Source organism: Phacochoerus africanus, chromosome 3 (assembly GCF_016906955.1).
Source record: "Phacochoerus africanus isolate WHEZ1 chromosome 3, ROS_Pafr_v1, whole genome shotgun sequence".
NCBI classification, from domain to species: domain Eukaryota; kingdom Metazoa; phylum Chordata; class Mammalia; order Artiodactyla; family Suidae; genus Phacochoerus; species Phacochoerus africanus.
In genome coordinates this window covers 192,084,932-192,106,562 of record NC_062546.1, presented here as the reverse complement: position 1 = coordinate 192,106,562, position 21,631 = coordinate 192,084,932, and the positions used below count along the sequence as shown (strand labels likewise).

At 39.9% G+C, this 21,631-nt stretch overlaps 1 protein-coding gene across 11 annotated transcripts in view; it reads left to right on the top strand.

The window, feature by feature from the left end:
* DOCK10 (dedicator of cytokinesis 10) overlaps positions 1-21,631 on the top strand; it is a 276,033-nt gene that overhangs the window by 141,275 nt on the left and 113,127 nt on the right. For 10 of the 11 annotated variants that reach the window (XM_047773650.1, XM_047773649.1, XM_047773646.1 and 7 more), the window contains exons 4-7: positions 7,552-7,634; positions 19,734-19,806; positions 20,071-20,193; positions 20,454-20,588. In XM_047773650.1, coding sequence (XP_047629606.1) covers positions 7,552-7,634; positions 19,734-19,806; positions 20,071-20,193; positions 20,454-20,588 — 414 coding nt within the window. Of the gene's footprint in view, positions 1-7,551; positions 7,635-19,733; positions 19,807-20,070; positions 20,194-20,453; positions 20,589-21,631 lie in introns of those variants that run through there. The other variant, XM_047773656.1, reaches the window with a different exon arrangement.

The window sequence follows — 21,631 nt, the reverse complement described above, 5'->3', positions numbered from 1 at the left end:
AACAAAGATCTTGCTGGAGGTTAAGGAACTTTATTTTATGGGTACTTTTCAAAAGTAAATTTATAAATAAAGCCATATTTATTTCACAACTTCAAGAATTAAGTGGAAAAAATAATATTAAAATCTATTGTCCTGTATATGGCCTAGTCTAATGTGTAATGATTTTATTTCTCTCATGGCCAGAATAAAATGGATCATCCAATTTATTTTACACTAAAGGTGTAACAGTAAAGATAATAATGTTAAGGTAAATTCAGACACATTCTTTAGTGGCATTAGGATAAAATGTGTATGGAAAACACTGATGAAAACAGTGAAAACAAAATGTTTTTGTGTTCCACATTAATCACTCTGAAGAAATTTTGCTTCCTAGTCACTCAAATCCCCAGCCTAATAGTCTTATTTCCAAATACACAGAACTGTTCCAAGTCTAAATTGGCTTCTTCTCATCTTTTCCACAATAAAAATCATACTGCAATGCTTGGCGGTAAGTGATTAAAGACACAGAAATATAAGTCAGAGACCCTGGAGTATAAGAATAAAAAAGAACCCATCATAAGTTTGAACCTAAAATTTCAATTGCATTGAATTACAACCCAGATTTTATGCTTCGCATGATTAGATCATAATATTACCAAGGTTTTTTAGTGCCATCCATTATTTATGTCTTGGCAAAATACTTGTAGCATCTAGCTGGGAAATTAGAGTGTAAGTCCCCAGATTAGGCATAGATGTGATTTATGAAAGTCTAATTTTAAAGTTTGTTCAGTTGTTTTAATGCGATGCATTTTGAAAAGACAAATCAAATATTTTGATTCACTTTCAATTTAGAATCAACAAAGATAGCAATTTAGGCTACTCTGTAATTTGAACAAAATAGTTAAAAAATTATTTTCACTTATGGTTGATATTTGATATGACATTATGTTTTATGTTGTACATGCATATTTATGTACGTAGTAACGCTATCTAATATGGAGTCATATTTTAAAAAAACAGACCCAAAAATCTATTAAATAAGATTTTACCATGATTTCTGAAACTGAATAAGATCAAGTTAACATCATTTATTTTGCTCAAACTCTTCCTCATTTCTCTCTCATGAGTGTAGTATAAATTTTAAAAAATCATTGACTTATTTTTATGATGCAGAAATTAATGATCGCATTTTAAAAGAATATATAATGTGGTCCAGTTAAAGAAAAAAATGTTTTCAGAGCCTTTTTCTTTTTTCTAAAATATTGATGTATTTATTGGGTGACCCCTGTCCTGATTTGTAGGAAGTTTCATGATCCACCTGTTGGCTTGACTGATAGCATCTCCTTTCATTTTCAAGTGCCTCCATGTGGACAATAAATTATCAGCCACCCTTTCAAAATATAACTTACCTGAATCCACATAACTTTGTGATGCTGCATTTTCAACATTTATACAATAGCCATAATTAATTCTAAACTTTATAAGGAATGGCATTAATACAAAAATTACCACCATCATTTTACAAGTACAGAATTAATGCCAGTGGTGACTAAGAGCCAAACTGAACACCTTCTGTGGTTGCATAAATCTTTCTGGCAAGAAAGTAGTCATGTAATTAAATAAACCTCTATAGCCAGAAAGAAAAACAATTTTACATCTAAAAAGCCATCTATTACCTGCTTATTACTCTGTAGCCAGAATCTAATAATCAGCCTTTTTAAAAGATGGACAAATTACATTGCCAAACCCAAATTGCTATCTGAGGTATATAACATGATTTGAATTGATTCTAATGATTCTCTAAAGAGGAAGGGAAAGGGAGGAAAAAAAATGAAATGTTTTGTTTAGAGTATTTTAGAGTGCCCTTTACAGTTGCCTAGTCTTTTCTAAAATATGTAGATTTTTAGAACTTTCAAGGTGTCACGTTTAGTTATTTCTAAAGGAAAAAATGTGGAAGAGTCATTCATTCAACATATAGTGGGAGTTCCCATTGTGGCTCAGTGGAGACAAATCCGACTAGTAACCACGAGGTTGCAGGTTCAATCCCTGGCCTTACTCAGTGGATTAAGGATCCAGTGTTGCCATGAGCTGTGGTGTAGTCACAAATGTGGCTCAGATCCCAAGCTGCTGTGGCTGTGGCATAGGCTGGCAGTTGTAGCTCTGATTCGGCCCCTAGCCTGTGAACCTCCATATGCCTTGGGTGTGGCCCTAAAAAGCCAAACTATATATATACACACATACACACATACATATACAGAATGTGCGCTATCAATAAAATGCCGTGCTGGGAGTTCCCATTGTGGTTCAGCAGGTTAAGGAACTGACAATGTCTCTGTGAGGCTGTGTTTGATCCCTGGCCTCACTCAGTGGGTTAAGGATCCAGGGCGGCTGCAAGCTGTGGCGTCTTCTCTGATGTGGCTCAGATCCAGTGTTGCTGTAGTGTAGGCGGGCAGCTGCAGCTCCAATTCGACCCTTGACCCAAGAACTTTCATAGGCCGCAAGTACAGCCATAAAAAGAAAAAAAGAAAAGAAGCCATGCTGGAGTTGATCTGCCCCTGCTCTTTTAAAAGGCTGTGCCTACTTGAGGGAAAGCTAGAAGGAAATCTCAGTTACTGGAGTTCTCTGTGTGAAGCTAGGACCCTAATGCTTTCAGTTCACAGGCAGTCAGCATGACAGGGACAAAGCCACATTGTCGCTCCAGTAGAATAATGAGTTTTGAGGATCTAGAGATTCTGATTCAGTGAATCTCCTGTGGGACCCAGGAACCTGCGTTTTTAATTAGCGACCCCAAATAATTCATGGACACAATACAATTTAGGAAGCACCATCTGATGGTTTAAGAGCCTTCGACCAAGTTCACTTTGCTCAGTTTTTCTGTGTCTAAACATATTAACAGGCAGAGATGGCAAGATAAAGCTAAACAAGCAAACATAATAAAGGAATAAAATGTGAATCAGAGCGTGGAAAATTTGGAAAATTTTGGAAAAATTAACCAGCTCTGCAAAGTTTTGCTGTATATTGTCTTCACCTTTGAAGTAGTCTGTGGCAGCCCCTATTTTTAATGGGGATAAGAAACTGTTGTGGGCTAGATAGTTTTTAAGGGGAAAGTGGAGCCATTTGTCTTATAACAAGCAGCCTTGTAGCCTCTGACTTTGAATTTGCAGCAGGTCATTTCAGCTTAGTTTTTGGACAAAGAAGAGTTGTAGTCATAATTATAATAGTTCTTAATGATCTACTTAGAGTGACTGTGTGGGCTGGAACAAAGAATAGAGAATAATTTTCTATGCATAACATTTCCCAAATGCCATAACTATGTAGGAGAAAGGTTTATGTGTTTGTAAAATGCACTGGCTTTCTCAGAATCAGAGAAATCACAGATTTAGAAGGATTCTTAGGGGTCATCTAGTGCAGCCCTAATATGTACCCACCACCGGATACAAAAAAATCTTAACAAATAAATTCAGAAGGAATTTGATTAAAACAGAACTCTGTGATGATCAGAGTTCTTTCTCCAAAACTATACTTTAATAAATCAAGAAAAATAAGTTGTTATCAATTGGTGTGAATGTGATTATAGACTGAGTCAAACTTTGTAGGAAAACTAAATTTGGGGGGGGGTTGTGTGTGTGTGTGTTTTAGGGCTGCACCCAAGGCATATGCAAGTTCCCAGGCTAGGGGGTGAATCTGAGCTGTAGCCTTCAGCCTACACCACAGTCGCAGCAAACGCCAGATCTGAGCCTTGTCTAAGACCCACACGACAGCTCATGGCAACACTGGATCTTTTAACCCACCGAGTGAGGCCAGGGATGGAACCCAAGTAAGTCTTCACGGATACTAGTCAGTTGTGTTACCGCTGAGCCACAATGGGAACTCCAGAAAACTGATATTTTTAGGCAAGTATTTATTAATTTCTTACCCTCCGTTAGATGCTTTATAGGCATCTAATCCTAATGAAGGTGGTATTGTGTATACAGATAAAGAAATTTAGAGATATTAAGTCACTTAATTGAGATTTCACAACTGATACCAGACTTGAAAACCAGCTCTGTCTGACTCCAAGGCAGAAACAGAAACACCCCACAAAACATGGGGAATGATGGTCCAGATGCGATTTTTTTTTTTTAAGTCTTCAGTCATCAAACAACTCATAAATTAGTAGAAGGAATTTTTTGAGTCAGACAAATCCAGATGAAATCTTATTTCTTTCAGATGTGAGATCTTGGGCAAAAATCTGAGCCTCTCCTTGTCTCTGTGATGTGTAAAATGGGAATAATAAAATCTCATGAAATGCTTATGAAGGTTATAGGTAAAGCACCTAGTAGTACAGTGTGTGTGTGTGTGTGTGTGTGTGTGTGTGTGTGTGTGTGTGTGTCAGGTTAGGTTAAGCCTGTGACAGCTCATGAATTCTGTCTGTGCTGTGCGTGAATATCCATGTTTATCATGGTTAAACATAGGTAGTGTCCATCCGAAGAAAGGGCGATTAGGCAATGCACATTTGTCCCACTGAAACCTCCAGATCAGGGCATGCAGAGATTGATACTATGAGACGGGAAGTTCAAATCTTGTTTGGTATTCTGAATGTTCAGTTGCTGAATCAGAGATCCTAATAGGTAAAATGGTCTGACCAAAAGTCAATACTAGTTCCGGACCAAGAATAAAGCCCTGTAGCTCCTGGTTCAGTGTGATACCCTCTGTTCACATTTTTCTCGTCAAGAACACACATCAGTTTGGCAGTTTTGTTTTGGTTTTTTTTTTTTGGTTTTTTTTTAATCACAAATCTTTAAAATACTTTGGGTACTCGATCCTAAGAAAATAAGCCAAAATGGGTCAAACTTGGGGGAGGATGTGAGGACAAAATGCATGAAGTAGTATTTTTTTTTCCTACAATAGCACAAAATTTGAAGTAACTATAATAACCCCGCACTCTGTCCTCTTTCTAAGTCTTTGCTCAAATGTTACCTTCTTTGTAAGACTCATCCTAACCATTCTATGTAAATTGTCCCCCTTTCCCCAGCTCTATCCATCCTCCTCTTCCAATTTATCTTTCACAGGACACCATTTCCTAACACTTTACACAGTTTACTTATTCTTGGTTATTGACTACTTCTTTACAGGGCATAGGTATCAAGAGGGCAGGAATTTTTGTCCCTGGTTTACTGATGTATGTGAATCACCTGGAATAACCCCGGGCACAGAGTACGGGTTCAATAATGTTTGTTCAGCAAATTAGCAAATAGGACTTCCCTTCGTGGCTCAGCAGTTAATGCACCAGACTAGGATCCATGAGGATGTGGGTTCAGTCCCTGGCCTTGCTCAGTTGGTGGGCTAAGGATCCGGTGTTGCTGTTGCTGTGGTGTAGGCCAGTGGCTACAGCTCCAATTCGACCCCTAGCCTGGAACGTCCATATGCCTTGGGTGCAGCCCTCTAAAAAAAAAAAAAAAAAAAAAAAAAAAAAAAGGAACAAAAAGAAATTAGTGAATTCACGATCTCCAAAACTAGGAGACTGGGTTGGTAAATTAGAGTATAATACTTAAAGTGGCCATAAAATTTAGAAAGCAAATGTAAAAATCTCCAGAATATGCCATTAAGTGAATAAAAAATGTATTCAAATTAAAATACATACTTAGAGGGGAACTAGGTAAAACTATGTGCCAGAAAAAGATTGAAGGGAATGCATCGAGGGGGTGGGTTTTATGCTCTTTGTTTTCCGTTTTGTTTCGTTTGAGTGCTACAGCAAAGTACAGAGGAAGGCAAGTGGGTGGGAGAGGACCACCGTCATGAAAGTTCTGCCTCCTGGGATGGGATGCTCTGAGCCTTGCGCGTCTTCATCTCAAATGAAGGTGGAACTTTTTAGCCAAGGAGCATATCAAGGCTCAATTTTCCTCTTATTTCCAGAAACACATGGTTTGCAGAACTGGCTCAGGAATTGGGAAGTTGAAACGTTTGTTTAGCTAAATCCTTAGTTTTTGTTCGCATCCCCCTTCTCCATCCGTAGTCGATACACGTCCCCTGAATTCCTTTGGACTGTTGCCCATCCATTTGTCTTGTCGCAGTTTTGTTTTTAAACTCCTCTTTCCTCCTGTCCCCTTGCCGCTGCCCTCCCACTTGTATCCTTGTCTCAGTCTGATGCGTTGTTGGCCCTCAGTCCCTGTTTGTGTGGGGGTGTTTTCCTGAACAAATAAAGCTATGGTGCTGAGTAAGTTCAGGACCAGAGAAATCCAGAGCAGTAGAGGACTCCTAGCCCGTCTCCCTGGCTTTCCTGTGCATCTTGAGTCAGGTGATGGAAATCTGGGTTCTCCGCCCCCTTTCTCCACCCGTCCTGGGGTCATTCCCTCCCGCTTTCTGTTTCTGCGATGACCGAATGACCGTGCCAGGGCGTGCTTTGCTGTAACACTTCTACACCTTGAATAACGACCCTCACAAAGAAATCTCCTCATCTGGCCCCTTCTTGGTTACAAAAACAGTCATAGGTCTTATCTCTCACATTGCAGTATGTTCATTCCTCTTCATTTTTTTTCCCCCACAAATGCTAGAGGACGAGGTCTCCTTTTAATCCTGGTATTGCTATTAAATCCCCAGATTCAGGTAATTTGAGAATCAAAAGGAATCTTAAAAGCCAATTAGCGAAACCCCATTAGTATTCTAGGGTCAATACAGTGCTAGGTACAAGATAGGTGTTGGGAGATATTTGCCATCAGTAGATACTATAAACAGCCATTATGTACCACTATCAGATAGTTATTTTATGCCATTAACTTTGTTTTCAAAAAAGTTTTTGGTCAGAGTTCCCTTCGTGGCTCAGCGGTTAACGAACCCAACTAGGATCCATGAGGATGCGTGTTCGATCCCTGGCCTCACCAGCGTTGGCATGAGCTGTAGCATAGGTCACAGGTGGGGCTCGGATCCTGCATTGCTGTGGCTGTGACATAGGCCCAAACTCGACCCCTAGCCTGGGAGCTTCCATATGCCACAGGTGTGGCCTTAAAAACCAAAAAAAAAAAAAAGAAGTTTTGGTCATCTTTTATTCTCATGTATTAATAAAATTGACAAATAATTGTGGAGATGGCTGGACTCAGAAGGCAATGAAGTAAAACTGAAAAACTGATTTCAAGTTGACAACAGAGTTGTTACAAGGAGGAAAAGAATAGGCTACTGATGCAAGAACAAGAAGAAATGGGCTACAATTATGATGAAAGGAGTACATGTAAATAATAACATCTTTCACTAATAAGAACTGTTAGATAAAGGAAGGGTTGCCAAGGAAAGCTGCAAAATGACTGTACTTGAGGTTAGGAACATAGCCGGTTATGATTCAGAGGGTGATTAAATTAGGCTTTCCTTGATGCAGACAAACAGAATAAATATGTTAAATGGTTTCTCCTCTCAGAATCTGGGAAAGGTTAGCTTTCCATTGCCCTAGAGCAAGCCCCTTATGCACCTTAAAGTTGCTACTGTAGCTGCCTTAACATTACCCCAGAGATGATGAGAACTGAATTCGCCATGGTTTTTGTCTGGAGAGCTGCATTTTTTCACGCTAATTTTTAATTGTCTTTTTTTTTTTTCCCCTTTCAGGCTTGTAAATTTTATAGTTCCCAGTGGTATGTGGTCAACTACAAATATGAACAGTATTCTGGAGACATTCGGCAGTTACCCCGGTAAGAGCCTATCCTAAGTCCTCGTATGCAAACTGTGTTCTTTAACCATAGTTTGCGATTGATGATGAATACGTATGTGTTAATCTAGTATCAAGATATGCTCTACACCATTTGAAAATAAGAGTCACAATAGAACTTTTTTTTCAACAATGTATTGTTTGTAACATTCACAGAATTGGGATGAGAGAGAAATATACTCAGGTTTTGAACAAAAGTTTTAAAGTCTCATATCATTCTTTTGTGAACTGATCTTTCAAGAGCTGGTGTGAGAGGACTTAAAAAAGTACAATCTGGACCAAAAAAAAGTTTTCTGACAATGTTCTGTATCTAGTGTTCACATTTGCTATTAGTTTCATGTGTGTTTGTGCTGGGATATCAAAAGGCATGAAAATAACCTCTACAGAGACGGTAGATGTCTAAGAACAGCAAAAAGGAAAAAAACAAACACCTGATGGGAGGGGGGACTATGAAGAAATAGAATCTTTAGGTGAAGGTGACTTTGTCCTTAAATATCACCTCCATGGGAATATCACCTGACAGATTACCTGAACTAGAATAGTCATTAATTCTGGGTTTGTATCTCCTACAAAAGTAAGAATATCCAAAGGACAGGAATTCTTCCTTGCAGAATCCCCTGCATGCCTAAGAGAATGCCTGGCACATAGTAGGTGTACAATAACTACTTATTATACTTACTGCATAAGTAAACCGAATGAGTGGAAATTTTTAAAATGTAGTAATCCTGGATGGGATCGGAGTGGTTTAAAATCAGAGAATTGCAATGACCCAGAATCTCCCAACACAAACTAAAATGGTCCATCAAACTAAAATGATGCAGATCATCCAGAAAAACACTTAGGACGGTAAAAAGTTAAATTTTTATTAACACTTTCCTCAAGCGAAACTTTGAGATCATACACATTGCATCTAACTTCTTAATGGACACATGGTTCAGATTTGGGCACCATTTTCTAAGCGTTCCCATGCCCTCAAAAACATCTTTTTTGGACTTGGATACTTGGAAGTGGTGCTCTCAACTCCTGACTGCAGAAGGTGAAAGGGGGAGTTATGGAATAGCTCTGGGAAGGTGATTTTTGAGCTCAGATCTGAAGGACTAGTCGCTGTCAGCATTGCAGTTTCTGGAAAAGAGTTTCCAGAAGCAGCAAGGGCAAAGGCCATGAGGTGGGAATAGAAGGGTTCCTTGAGCAGACTGACAATCTGCGAGGCTGAAACTAAAGGTTGATGAAACCATGGAACTAGACAGGGGACCTCGTGGGCCCTGGAAAGGAGCTTGGATTTTTATTCTCATTGCAACAGAAGCCTGTGGAAATTGCAGCCTAGAAGGTGGCATGATCTGGTTTACCTCTTTCAGAGATTACCTGCTCTACTCTATGGAGAAGGAGACTGTGGCAATGAGGGGTTTTTTCGGTTTTTCTTTTTTTGTTTGTTTGTTTGTTTTGAGAGGGAGAAAGGCCCTTTCTTTGGGAGTTGCATACTGTGAAGAGCAAGGCAACGCTCCTCCAAAACAACTGATCTTTATTCAAAACAGTGAATGTCCACTTTTGCCAAATTTCTGAACATTCCTTCAGATTCAGGTCCCTCCTCATAGAGAACCCCCTGTAGCTTCACGTTGGGAAGGTCCCATCACACCATAGGCCTTTGTGAGTCAGGATTATGTTCAGAATGACTGGTTATTAGTCACACGCTTTTTGTAGATGCAACTGAGCAAAGTAGGCTTTAAAATCAAGACTTCCTCTTTCTGAAAATAGTTCTGAGAAGCAGTTACAGCTTGGAAGCTGTGTCCAAGTGCTTGGAAGCCTGCATATAAAGGGAGAGAGTGTAGAAAACTGTGTGTAGCTGCCCTTTTGCATCAGTGCCTCCCCACCGTCTTTAGGTCTGTTGAGTTCTTTAGCGGCTTTATCCCCGAACATTGTTCATCTTTTCCTGTATTCGCAGTGCCGTAAGGAAAAATAAATACATTTACCTTATTTACCTTATTCTTTCTCTATGAAAACAATAGAGAAAGCACCTTCAGTCAGAAGAGGGTCTGGTTGCTGCTGAGTTGGAATTCTCATAGAGCGTGAGAAGAAATCTCGTGAGAAGAAATGCAAAAGTAACCAATATATTGAAAATTGCCCTCACTTTAACTAAAGGAAGTGGAAGTCGATACCAAGAAGGGGAAGAATAAACTGCCACTAAGTAAGAACCTGCAATGAATAAAATATGTACATTCAAAATGAAAAGCAGAGGTTCTAGAATAATCCTCACGTATCCCCTGAACAAACGAAAACTGTAATATTGAAGAGTGAAAGTTTTTTTTTTTTTAATGATTTTACAAAACTAAGCACTCTCCACTAAAGACAATACATATTTAGGTCAGTAGTGGAAACATAATTTACTTGGGCCTTCTGAGGCTATTAGAAGTAAATCATTTTCATACCTCTTGGATTAGAAGAATTCTCCTATGTCTGCTACCAATTTAAAATGATCATTTCTTTTTATGGTTTGCTGAGGCTGTAAAATAAAAACTTGCAATTACGGAGAAGTGAAAAAAGATGCGTGTTTATCTCCCTCATTTTTTGTCTAAATTTAAAATTGTGTTATTATTGACTCTTAAGAACCTTACTTTAGTGTCTGTGCATAGGAAGGTACTGGAAGAAGACTTTATTTCAGGCTGCAATGTAAAATATAAAGCTTTTACACATTAGAAATAAAAATCAGCACTGAAATTTGTGTTCTTGGGAGACAAGAATGTTGTAAAAAAAAAATGTATGATTACAAAGGAACCAAGAATACAATGGGGAAAGGACAATGTCTTCAATAAACTGTGTTGGGAGTTCTCACTGTGGTACAATGGGTTAAGGATCCAGAGTTGTTTCTGCAGCGGCTCAGACCACTGCTGGGGCTCATGTGCCATCCCTTGCACAGAGCAGTCGCTTAAAGGAGCCAGCGTTGCCACAGCTATGGCATGAGTTACAGCTGCAGCTTGGTTTTGATCCGCATCCCAGGAACTTCCGTATGCCATGGGTGTGGCAAAAAAAAAAAAAAAAAAAGTGTTGGGAAAACTGCACAGCTACAAACAAAAGAATGAAACTAGACTACTGTCTTATACACAAAATTAACTCAAATGGATTTATTGCTTGAATATAAGATCAAAAACCATAAAACCTCTTGGAAAAAAAACACAGATGGTAAGCTCCTTGACATTGGTTTTGGCAATGATTTTTTTTGGATCTGACTCCAGAAGCAAAGACAACAAAATCGAATATAAACAAATGAGACTACATTAAACTAAAAAGCTTCTGCACAGTAAAGGACATCATCAACAAAATGGAAAAGCAGCCTATTGAATGGCAGAAAATATTTGCAAATCAAATATCTGATAAGGGGTTAATATCCAAAATATACGGAGAACTCGTACAACTCCATAGCAAAAAACAAACCGAAAAACAAAAACAAACAAACAACAGCAAAAAGCCCAAAACAAAAACTCATACAATCTGATTAGAAAGGCAGAGGAGGAGTTCACTTTGTGGTGCAGCAGAAACAAATCTGACTAGTATCGATGAGAATGCAGGTTGGATCCCTGGCCTTGCTCAGTGGGTTAAGGATCCTGTGATGCCTGAGCTGTGGCGTAGGCTGCAGATGAGGCTTGGATCCCACATTGCTGTGGTTGTGGCGTAGGCCGGCAGCTGTAGCTCTGATTTGACCCCTAGCCTGGGAACTTCCATATGCTGTGGGTGCAGCCCTAAAAGAGAGAGAGAGAGAGAGAGAGAGAGAGAGAGAGAGAAAGAGAGAAAGAAAGAGAGAAAGAAAGAAAGAAGGAAGGAAGGAAGGAAGGAAGGAAGGAAGGAAGGAAGGAAGGAAGGAAGGAAAAGAAAATGGGCAGAGAATCTGAATATTTGAATGGACATTTTTCCCAAGAAGACATACTGGTGGCTAACCAGTACACGACAAGATGCTCAATATCTCTAATCATCAGGGAAGTGCAAATCAAAATCGCAATGAATTATCACCTCACACCTGTTTAAATGGCTATTGTCAAAACAACAAAAGATAACAAACGTTGGCGTGGGCACAGAGAAAGGGGAATCCTTATGCACTCTGAGTGGGGATGTAATTGGTGCAGCCACTATGGAAAACAGTATGGAGATTCCTTGAAAAATTGAAAATAGAACTACCATGTGATCCAGCATTTCCACTTCTGGGTATTCATTCTAAGAAAACAAGACCACTAATTCAAAAAGATATGTGAATCCCCATGGTCATTGCAGCATTATTTACAATGGCCAAGAAGTGGACCCACTTAAGTATCCACTGATGGATGAATAGATAAAGAAAATGTGGCACATATACATAGTGAAATACTATTCAGCCATAAAAGGATTGAAATTTTGCCATTTTTGACCACATGCATGGACCCTAAGGCCACTAGGCAGAGTGTAAAATAAGTCAAACAGAGAAAGACAGATACCATAGGATCTCACTTGCCTATGGAATTTAAAAACAAAATGCAAAATAAACAACAACAACAAAACTCACAGATACAGAGAACAGATCGATAGTTGCCAGAGGTGGGGTGCAAAGATAGGCAGACTCGGAGTTCCTGTCGTGGCTCAGTGGCTTACGAATCTGACTAGGAACCATGAGGTTGTGGGTTCGATCCCTGGCCTTGCTCAGTGGGTTAAGGATCCGGTGTTGCCCTGAGCTGTGGTGTAGGTCGCAGACAAGGCTTGGATCCTGCGTTGCTGTGGCTGTGGCATAGGCTGGCGGCTACAGCTCTGATTCGACCCCTAGCCTGAGAACCTCCATATGCCATGGGTGCGGCCCTAGAAAAGGCAAAAAGACAAAAACAAAAACAAAAAAAACAAAAAACAAAGATAGGCAGACTGAGTGAAGGGGATCACAAGTTACAGACTTCGGTTATAAAATAAATAAGTCATGGGGATGGTGTATGACTACAGTTAACAATACTGTATTGGATATTTGAAAGCTGCCAGGAGAGTAAATCTCCTGACATCACATCACAAGAAAAAAATATTTTTAGTAGCTATGTATAGAGAGGATATTAACTAGACTTTTTGCGGTGATCATTTCACGATATATACAAATATAAAATCATATTTGTATACCTAACATTAGTATAATTTTATCTGTCAATTATACCTCAATTTAAAAAATGCGAAACAAAGAAATATGATGCCACAGATCTCTTCAATCCACAGGATACAATACAGATATATGACATATTTAAAAGTTTTACCATAGCTGGTTTGATAGAAAGAAAATTTCATAGAGCATATTTTGTGGTGGAAGATCAAATAAAATGGAACCCATTTAGTTGGGCTGAATTGGAAATATTTTTTATATAAAAGAACACTTCTTTAGAAGATGCAAACTGTTGCAAATAGAATAGACAAATAAAATCCTGGGGTATAGCCCAGGGAACCATATTCAATATCCTGCAATGAAAGCGTAACGGAAAAGAATGTAACAAAGAATGTATACGTTTGTATAACTGAATCACCTTGCCTTACAGCAGAAATTGACACAACACTATGAAACAACTATACTTCCATTTTTAAAAATAAATAAATGCAACTTCTTGAATGTCGGCAGTGAGCCAGGATGTGCTGGTGCCAAGTATGCATTATCTCATTTAACACACACAACCCCATGGAGCAGGAACTATTTTCCCTGTTGTATAAAGAAACCCAGGGCACTGAGATGGTTAGTAACTTGCCCCCAACCTCGCTCCACTCAGGCTACCTCACCCTCCTGATAGGAGGCATAGGAGATCAGTGGGGTATAGAAATGAGAAATAAGACTGACTCAAAATGGCAACTAATGCCGAGTTCAGTTCAGACATCAGAGGGTGGGGTTGCTGTAAGCCCGCTGTCTCTGGAACCCAGAGAACATTAGAGACTCACAGTGCTCTTAGGGGAAGAATTTCACAGTCAGCAGCCAGGGGTGCTCGTCTTTTAATGATGTGCAAAAGAGAAGGTCCTTGCTTAATGGCCCTGCAGGTATGAGACTTGGTAGTGGTGTTGGCTACTTAAAGACAAGGAGGCCGTGCTCTGTAGGTCAGTGAGAATAAGGATGGGAAAGAAGCGTTCTCAGGAGCCCCCATGCCTCAGGAATGGAGCAAACACTCCACTGCCATGCTCAGAAGCATTTTCTTGCAGGTCTAAGCCCACCTCCTGTCTCTCTTCCTCCCTCATTGAGCTCCAGCCGCACCAGCGATCCACTCCCGGATGTTAGAAGCCTAATCCTTCCTCAAGACCTTTACTTGCCGTTCCTTGTACTGGAATGATCTTTCCCCAGATCATCCAGCGCATGACCAGCTGCTTCTCATTCGTAACTGAAATGGCCATCTGTGACCAGCCTTTCTAAACCTGGCTTCTGCCGCCCCTACCTGAATCGCTCTTTTCTCCTCCTCTGTTTTTCTTCACAACTATTTTCATCCAGAGAAATTATCTTGTTTATTTATGCTTGATTATTGACTCTCTCCTCCCTTAGAAGGCAAGCTCTCTCAGCTTGGGGGTTTATTTTCTGATAACTTGGTTGGCATCAGGGCAGGTCTTTTATGTGACAGGTACAATCTGGGAACTGGAGCATTTAGTGACAAGAAAGAATGGCCTCCAAGAATTAAGACAGTTCTCAACGCACATTGAGTTTGATCAAGCAAACTTAGATTGAAGAAAAGCCAGCTGAAATTGGCACACTCTTGTAAATTAACTATACTTTAATAAAAAATTAAAAGAAATTCAAAAAAGAAAAAAGCCAGACATGAAAGAGCATGAACATTTCCCCCCCCCCATACCCCCTGCCCAAATATGGCCTAAATTAAGACTTACCTGCACTTTTTTTTTTTTTTTTAATTAACAATAAGGTCGGCATGAATGTGGCCAGGGACTAATGCAGTTGGTTAAGTTTTGCTCATTGGTCTTATCTGTCTAGCTAATATCTCATTTATTTTTGAATCATAATACTGGAGTGAACTGAAAAGGAAAGGGAATGTTTAAAGAAAATGTTGTTTTATGAAATATTTTTGAGACCTCACAAGTTGTAATATCATGTAATGTAGAGTACCTACCTTAGTATTAAATGTAACATTTGGGAAATTCTTTAAAATGTTTTCAGTATTAATATGAAGCCCCCCTTTTCTCTTTTCCAAATCATTGTCCTTCAAAAATACCAGGGGAGGAGTTCCCGTCATGGCTCAGTGATTAACGAATCTGACTAGGAACCATGAGGTTGTGGGTTCGATCCCTGGCATTGCTCAGTGGGTTAAGGATCCGGCGTTGCCATTTACTACATGTCTGTAGGTCGCAGACATGGCTCGGATCCTGTGTTGCTATGGCTCTGGTGTAGGCTGGTGGCTACAGCTCCGATTGGACCCCCAGCCTGGAAACCTCCATACGCCACAGGAGCGGCCCTAGAAAAGGCATGAAGACAAAAAAAAAAAAAAAAAATCAGGGGGAAATAGTTGAGAAATTCACGCTCAACATTTTCTTTGAGAAGAGTCATACGTATTTTTGTATAATTTTAAAATTTTCCTTATCACTAAAAAATGGATCAAGAGGAGTTCCCGTCGTGGCGCAGTGGTTAACGAATCCGACTAGGAACCATGAGGTTGCGGGTTCGGTCCCTGCCCCTGCTCAGTGGGTTAATGATCCGGCGTTGCCGTGAGCTGTGGTGTAGGTTGCAGACGCGGCTCGGATCCCGTGTTGCTGTGGCTCTGGCGTAGGCCGGTGGCTACAGCTCCGATTCAACCCCTGGCCTGGGAACCTCCATATGCTGCGGGAGCGGCCCAAAGAAATAGCAAAAAGACAAAAAAAAAAAAGGATCAAGAGACCTCATTTTTCATCATTCTTTGGATAATTTCTTCACCATTAAAAAAACTTCCCTATATTTTATTATGCAAATTTTTAAACATACAAAAAATATTGAAAAACTTGTATGAGGAACACCCATATTTTCACCATCCGGAATGTCTTTTACATTTTGCTCTATGTGTCTTATGACATTATCCATCCATCCACCATCCTTCTAACCATCTATCGGTCCATCTTCTATTTTGATCATTTAAATACCCACACACTCTCTACTGCCTTTCTAAATACTTTGGAATGCATACTCTTAACGGGAGAGCTAGATATTTACATCGTCCTTTTTTTCTTTTGAGAGAAACTTTAGGAGGAGACGCACAAGTAGGAAGGGAACCATTGGATGACTTTGCCTGTTCATATACCAGTGCCACTGAAACCCCTACTGAGATAAGGGACATTATCGCCACCCACAGAGAGTTCACTGCTACCCTTTCCTGGTCAGTCCTCACCCCTGCTTCCACTGTTCTGACTTTCTTCACTACAGATTAGCATTACTCGTTTTGGAACTTCCTAATATTGGAATCCCGCCATATGTATTCCTGTGTTTCTGACTTCGACTCAGCATGATGTTTTTGTTTTGTTTTTAAATATTATTGGAGTTTGGCTGACTTACAAATTGTGCTAATTTCAGGTGTACAGCAAAGTAAATCAATTATACATATACATACATCCCTTCCTTTTCAGATTCTTTCCCCATATAAGTTAACCACACACTACTGAGTAAATTTCTCTGTGCTATGCAGTTAGGTCTCTGTCACCTGTCTCTTCTGTATATAGTAGTGTGTACATATCAATCCCAACCTGGGTGATTAATCCCTACCTCACTCCCCTCCCCACCCCACCATTTCCCTTTTGGTGAACATAAGTTTGACTTGGAAATCATTGAGTCTGTTTCTGTTTTGTAAATTCTATTGTATTATTTGTATCATGTCCACATTGTTGCAAGTATCAGTAGCTCCTTTCCCCTTCTGAGTAAGATTCTTTTGTGTGAACCCATTACAGTTTGTTTAGCTGTTCTCCTGTCCGTACATAAGTCCCTTGTGCATGGGCCACTTTAAATCCATGAGCTTTTGTGAAACTTTGGGTATCATTTATCTGCTATCTCAGTTATTATTTCCAATTCTCTACTGGGAGGTTTGTGGGAAAACCCTCACAAGTATTTAGTCTTATACATTGAGGGCCATGAAAACCTTACTTTGTTTCCTTAATTCCTTGTTCTTATTTCATTGCTGGTTTGAAAAACTGTTCCTTCTCTCCTTTGTAAGTTCATAAATATCAGGGCAGAAATAAGAGTTGAGCTACAGAACATGACCACTATTTCAAGCCAAAATTATCAGGAACAAATACCTATACAATTATTCTTTTATAAGAAGCAGAAGAAAGAATAAGGCATGCTGGCAAAAGAGGATAGAATAAATAATTCAGAAACGAATAGAACTGTTTCAAGGTCAAAGGGAGACTGACAGGAAAGGAGTAGGATACAGCTTAGGGCCATCCCTGAGCCAAATGTTGACCTTCCAGGTTCAAGTATGTCTTTACTGCATCATCCTCAGTTTTCTCTACTCATCCCTTTGTCTTTCACGTGCAATGTTTCCTTAATAGTGCCTTTACTGCCCTGCCATTATTTTCAGAATCTTGGAACACTCATGTTTTCTCCTCTGTAGACAAAAATACTTCAAGTAATTGCTCTTACATCAGCCCTTTGAACCTGCCTCTGAATCTCTGGCAACATGTCTGCTTTCACAGAAGCAGGGGGAGAAGGAAGGGTTGTGTTTATTAAGGGCTTGATTTTGCCCATCAAATGAAAAGGTCAAAGGAACTGTTTCCAGTTCAAAGAATGTCGAGGCGTCATTAAGGCGAAGAGAAATGTTTTTGGTGGAGGAGGAAGAATTTCCCAGTGGTCCTGAAATAACAGTGTGGTCTGCACCTTCGTCTGCCTTCACATAAGGTTGACCCTAACCAAAAGATGCAGAGCAGTTCTCATCAGTGGCAGTTGGCTCAAATAAATTTGAGTATCTCTAATGGTCTGCAAGAAAGAGAAAGAACTACAAGTACACCAAGATCCTTTGGAAAAGAAAATTGGCTGCGATCTTACTTAACATGCTTATTAAAGATGGTTGGGGTTAGTGCGCCCTAAATACAGGAAGTAGCATTTCAGAGATAAGGCTTCTGACCCCCATCTCTTGTACTACCTGTTTATGTGAGTAACTGTTATGGACTTTATTTTCTTCTCAGCAAATAGCAAGATTTGGGAGTTTCCACTGTGGCCCAGTGGGTTAAGAACCTGACTGCAGCAGCTCGGGTCACTGCGGAAGTGAGGGTTCAGTCCCTTGCCCAGAGCAGTGTGTTAAAAGGATTCAGCACTGCCACAGCTGTGGCATAGGCGGTGGCTGTGTTTCAGAGTCAATCACTAGCCCAGGAACTTCTGTAAGTCGTGGGCATGACCATAAAACTTTTTAAAAAGCAATATTTGACTAGATGTGGAAACCCAGTATTTGTGTACAAATGTTTAATTATATCCATGTATAATTTAATAAAAAGCAGTGTGCCACTTACGTAGTGCATATGTAGACTTCAGTACAAACTTTCTGCTTTCTTGATATATATTTTTGAATTTCTTTGAATTTGCAAGTAAGTCATGGATGAGGAAGGTTGTATTATATATTCATGTTTTCGAGATCTGGATTAATGCAGAGTCAGCTTGGGAATAAAAATGATCCGGACAGGGACAGTGGTGATGGTTATACAGTGTAAATGTACTTAATGCTATTGAATTGTGCACTTGAAAATAGTTAAAATAATCATTCTTCTGTTATGTATACTTTTACCACAATAGAAAAAAATAGCTTTATCAGGTATGGAAAATGTGGTTCTGATCTCGGGCTTTCCACAGTTTTTTTTTTTTAGGGCCACATTGTGCTTTATGGAAGTTCCCAGGCTCAGGGTCTAATCAGAGCTGCAACTGCCAGCCTACACCACAGCCACAGCAATGCAGGATCCGAGCAGCCTCTGTGACCTACACCACAGATCACGGCAACGCTGAATCCTTAACCCACTGACCAAGGCCAGGGATTGAACTCGCATCCTCAGGGATACTAATCTGGTTTGTTACCACTGAGCCACGGGAACTTCTGACAGTGTTCTTTTTGAGCTAGTAACGTTCCCTGCTGTGAATTGGGAAGGAGCATTTTCCTATTTTTCACAAGGAGGGTAAAGAATATTTTAAACCCATTTGAATTCACTGAATGTCTACCTGAATGTGTGGCTTGGCGATTTTACGCGTACCTTAGTATAACGAGTCCTTGATCATTCACCCGCCTGTCTGGAAGACCATCAACATAGCGAACCATTCGTAATGGGAATACTGGGCGTGCCTTGGGGCTTCTTTTTCTCAAGAGTAAGATTCCGAGGTTGCTTCTACATGATGTAAATCATTTGAAAGAAGGCAAATATCCCATGCAAATTCTCCTAGCTACAAAATGTAGGATTTTCCAGCCAGGTATAAAGGAATGCCAAAATTTCAGATGATGTTGTCTGGTGTCCATTCAACCATGTGTTATGAGATAGAATCAAGGGGAGGAAAGTCTGCTTCCATCTTATTTTACCATTCGTGGAGCCAAGTACACACTCTTGCTCCTCTAAGCTGGTCAGTGATGCTTTGACACAGAGGCCTTTCTTTGCTACCATGGGAATGCCCAGAGTGAATTGCCACTAAGTCATGTTGGTACAGACTTTGGGGAGAGGCCAAGGTTAGGGGGGCAGCGCAGCCTAGTGGCTGGAGTACAGCTTGGTTCTCAGGAACACGGTTCTTCAAATGGCCAGCCTGTACCCTTGGGCATGTCATATAATAGCAAAGAAAAAAAAAAAAAAAGAAGGATAACACAACTTCGTTGATATTTAAAACGTGGAGGAAGGACAACTTAAATCACCAAACCTTTAAAATGATCCCACTTGCTTTTGTCTAATTAAAAAGGGTATGTGTAACTCTGTACGAATATGATTTAAAATGAAGATGTATTTACTGGAGGTACGATAGAATGGTATGGGGGGAAAGGTAATACTTCCAAAGGCAATGGGACCCTAATGAGATTACATTATTTTATGCAAACGTGTAAGAAAGCCACCACAGTCGCTGTTACCCAGGGAACCGCTGAAAGCAGTATGTCAAATGACAAATCAGAATCTTTTTTTTTTTTTTTAATATCAGAGCAGAATACAAACCAGAGAAACTTCCTTCACATTCCTTTGAGGTTGACCATGAAGATGCTGATAAAGATGAAGTAAGTAAAAGTGAAATGTTTCAAACATAAGGAAAATTTGCTCTGCCTCTCATGAGCATGTTTCAGATTCTGACCAGTTTTTCATACAGCTGCAATAGCTGTTGGTGTGAGGGCTTTTAGGCAGCATGAATCATGTTTGTTTTGAAAGGGAACATGATTATTTAAGATGAATCAAAGAGAGGAGGAGTCTCAGTTTTAAGCACAGTGTCTAAGAACTGGGATTCACAAAAGAATGCTGTAATGTTAATGATGCCTTCTGCACAGGATACCACCTCCCACTCATCTTCCAAGGGCGGTGGGGGAGCGGGAGGAACTGGAGTTTTCAAGTCTGGCTGGCTGTACAAGGGGAATTTTAACAGCACCGTGAATAATACCGTTACTGTTCGGGTAAGGAGACATCAAGATCCATCTGTTTCTGCCACCTTTCTTTCACCCGCCCCCTCACCCCACCCCACCCCTGCTTAGGTCGCAGAACTGAGGGCAGCTGTTTGTACTGAGTTTGTGTTTCGTGTCATATTTTATTTATAAGAGAGAGGAATGCTCTTCTCTAGACCAATACCCTAGAAATGTAGCACTCTTGAAGCAATTAGAAAAATGCTAACTTCCATGAATTTGAACTACCTCCTTTTATTTTTTCCTTTATTTAGTCATTTAAAAAGCGCTTCTTCCAGCTGACTCAGTTGCCAGATAACTCCTACATCATGAATTTTTACAAAGATGAAAAAATATCCAAAGAACCCAAAGGCTGCATCTTTTTGGATTCTTGTACAGGTGTGGTGCAGGTGAGTAGAAATCTCCTTTCCCCTGAGGTTTTTTGTTTTTTTTTTTTTTTATGTGTTCATCCAATCATCATCCATTTATTCTAAAAGTGGCTTATGGAGTGTGTGACAATGAGCCAAGGACTCTTCTAGACTCAAAGGATTTAGTGGAGACCAAGGCTGCCTAAATACTTGCTTTGACAAAATTTACCTCAATGAATTAAGGAAAACAGAAAATCAGCAAAGAAAGAGACAGCATGAAATAATTGGTGCAATCTGGAATAAAGAAAATAAACAGGGTTACAAAAGGGAGAGAAACAAATGGTGAGGTTGGAAAGGAGTGTCAATGCTCCAGACATGAGAAGAACATTTTTTGAAGAGAAAATTTTTGATCTAGAGACTAAAGATGAGCAAGAGTAGCACGTGCAAAGGTCCTGAGGCAAGAGCAGGTCTGATATATTCTAGAAGAAGAGGCAGTGATCGCCTGTGTGGCTGCAGGGTAGAGAACCACTGGGCTAAAGAATTCAGTAAGGTATTATGTAAATCGCATAGTACAAGAATGCTCCTCATGAACATTCTCTTTATTATTAGGTAATAATGAGATAGTAGATTTACAGCATATTCATGCATATGCCTCCTGCTCAGAGTAGGTTTCTTCCCAGTCAAGGGTTACATTGTTTCTCAAGAGCTTAATCTCAGAAAGAGACACAATGCTTTTAACAGACAATGCTGTTCTGCAAGCACTCAGTCCAGTCCCCAAATTATTGTCCTTGGTATTCAATGTGACATGGACCACTGTGGCACAGGGAAGCAGAATAATTCCATAGGCCTCATTTGAACACCTTATTTTTAAAAAATGTGTTCTTTCTACTCTGATGAAATAGCTATCCTTCTTCTCTCTTACGTAAGAATTGAAGCAATCAAGCGTTTTAGCGATCTTACCCCAGATTTCAGATGCTGGCTCATTGAGGTTGAGGACTCTGTTTTAGGTCACAGGCCACTAGGAACAATTCTTTGTGCAGCCATGGGCGTTCACATAGCTTGGTACATGGCTGAGGTTACATCTT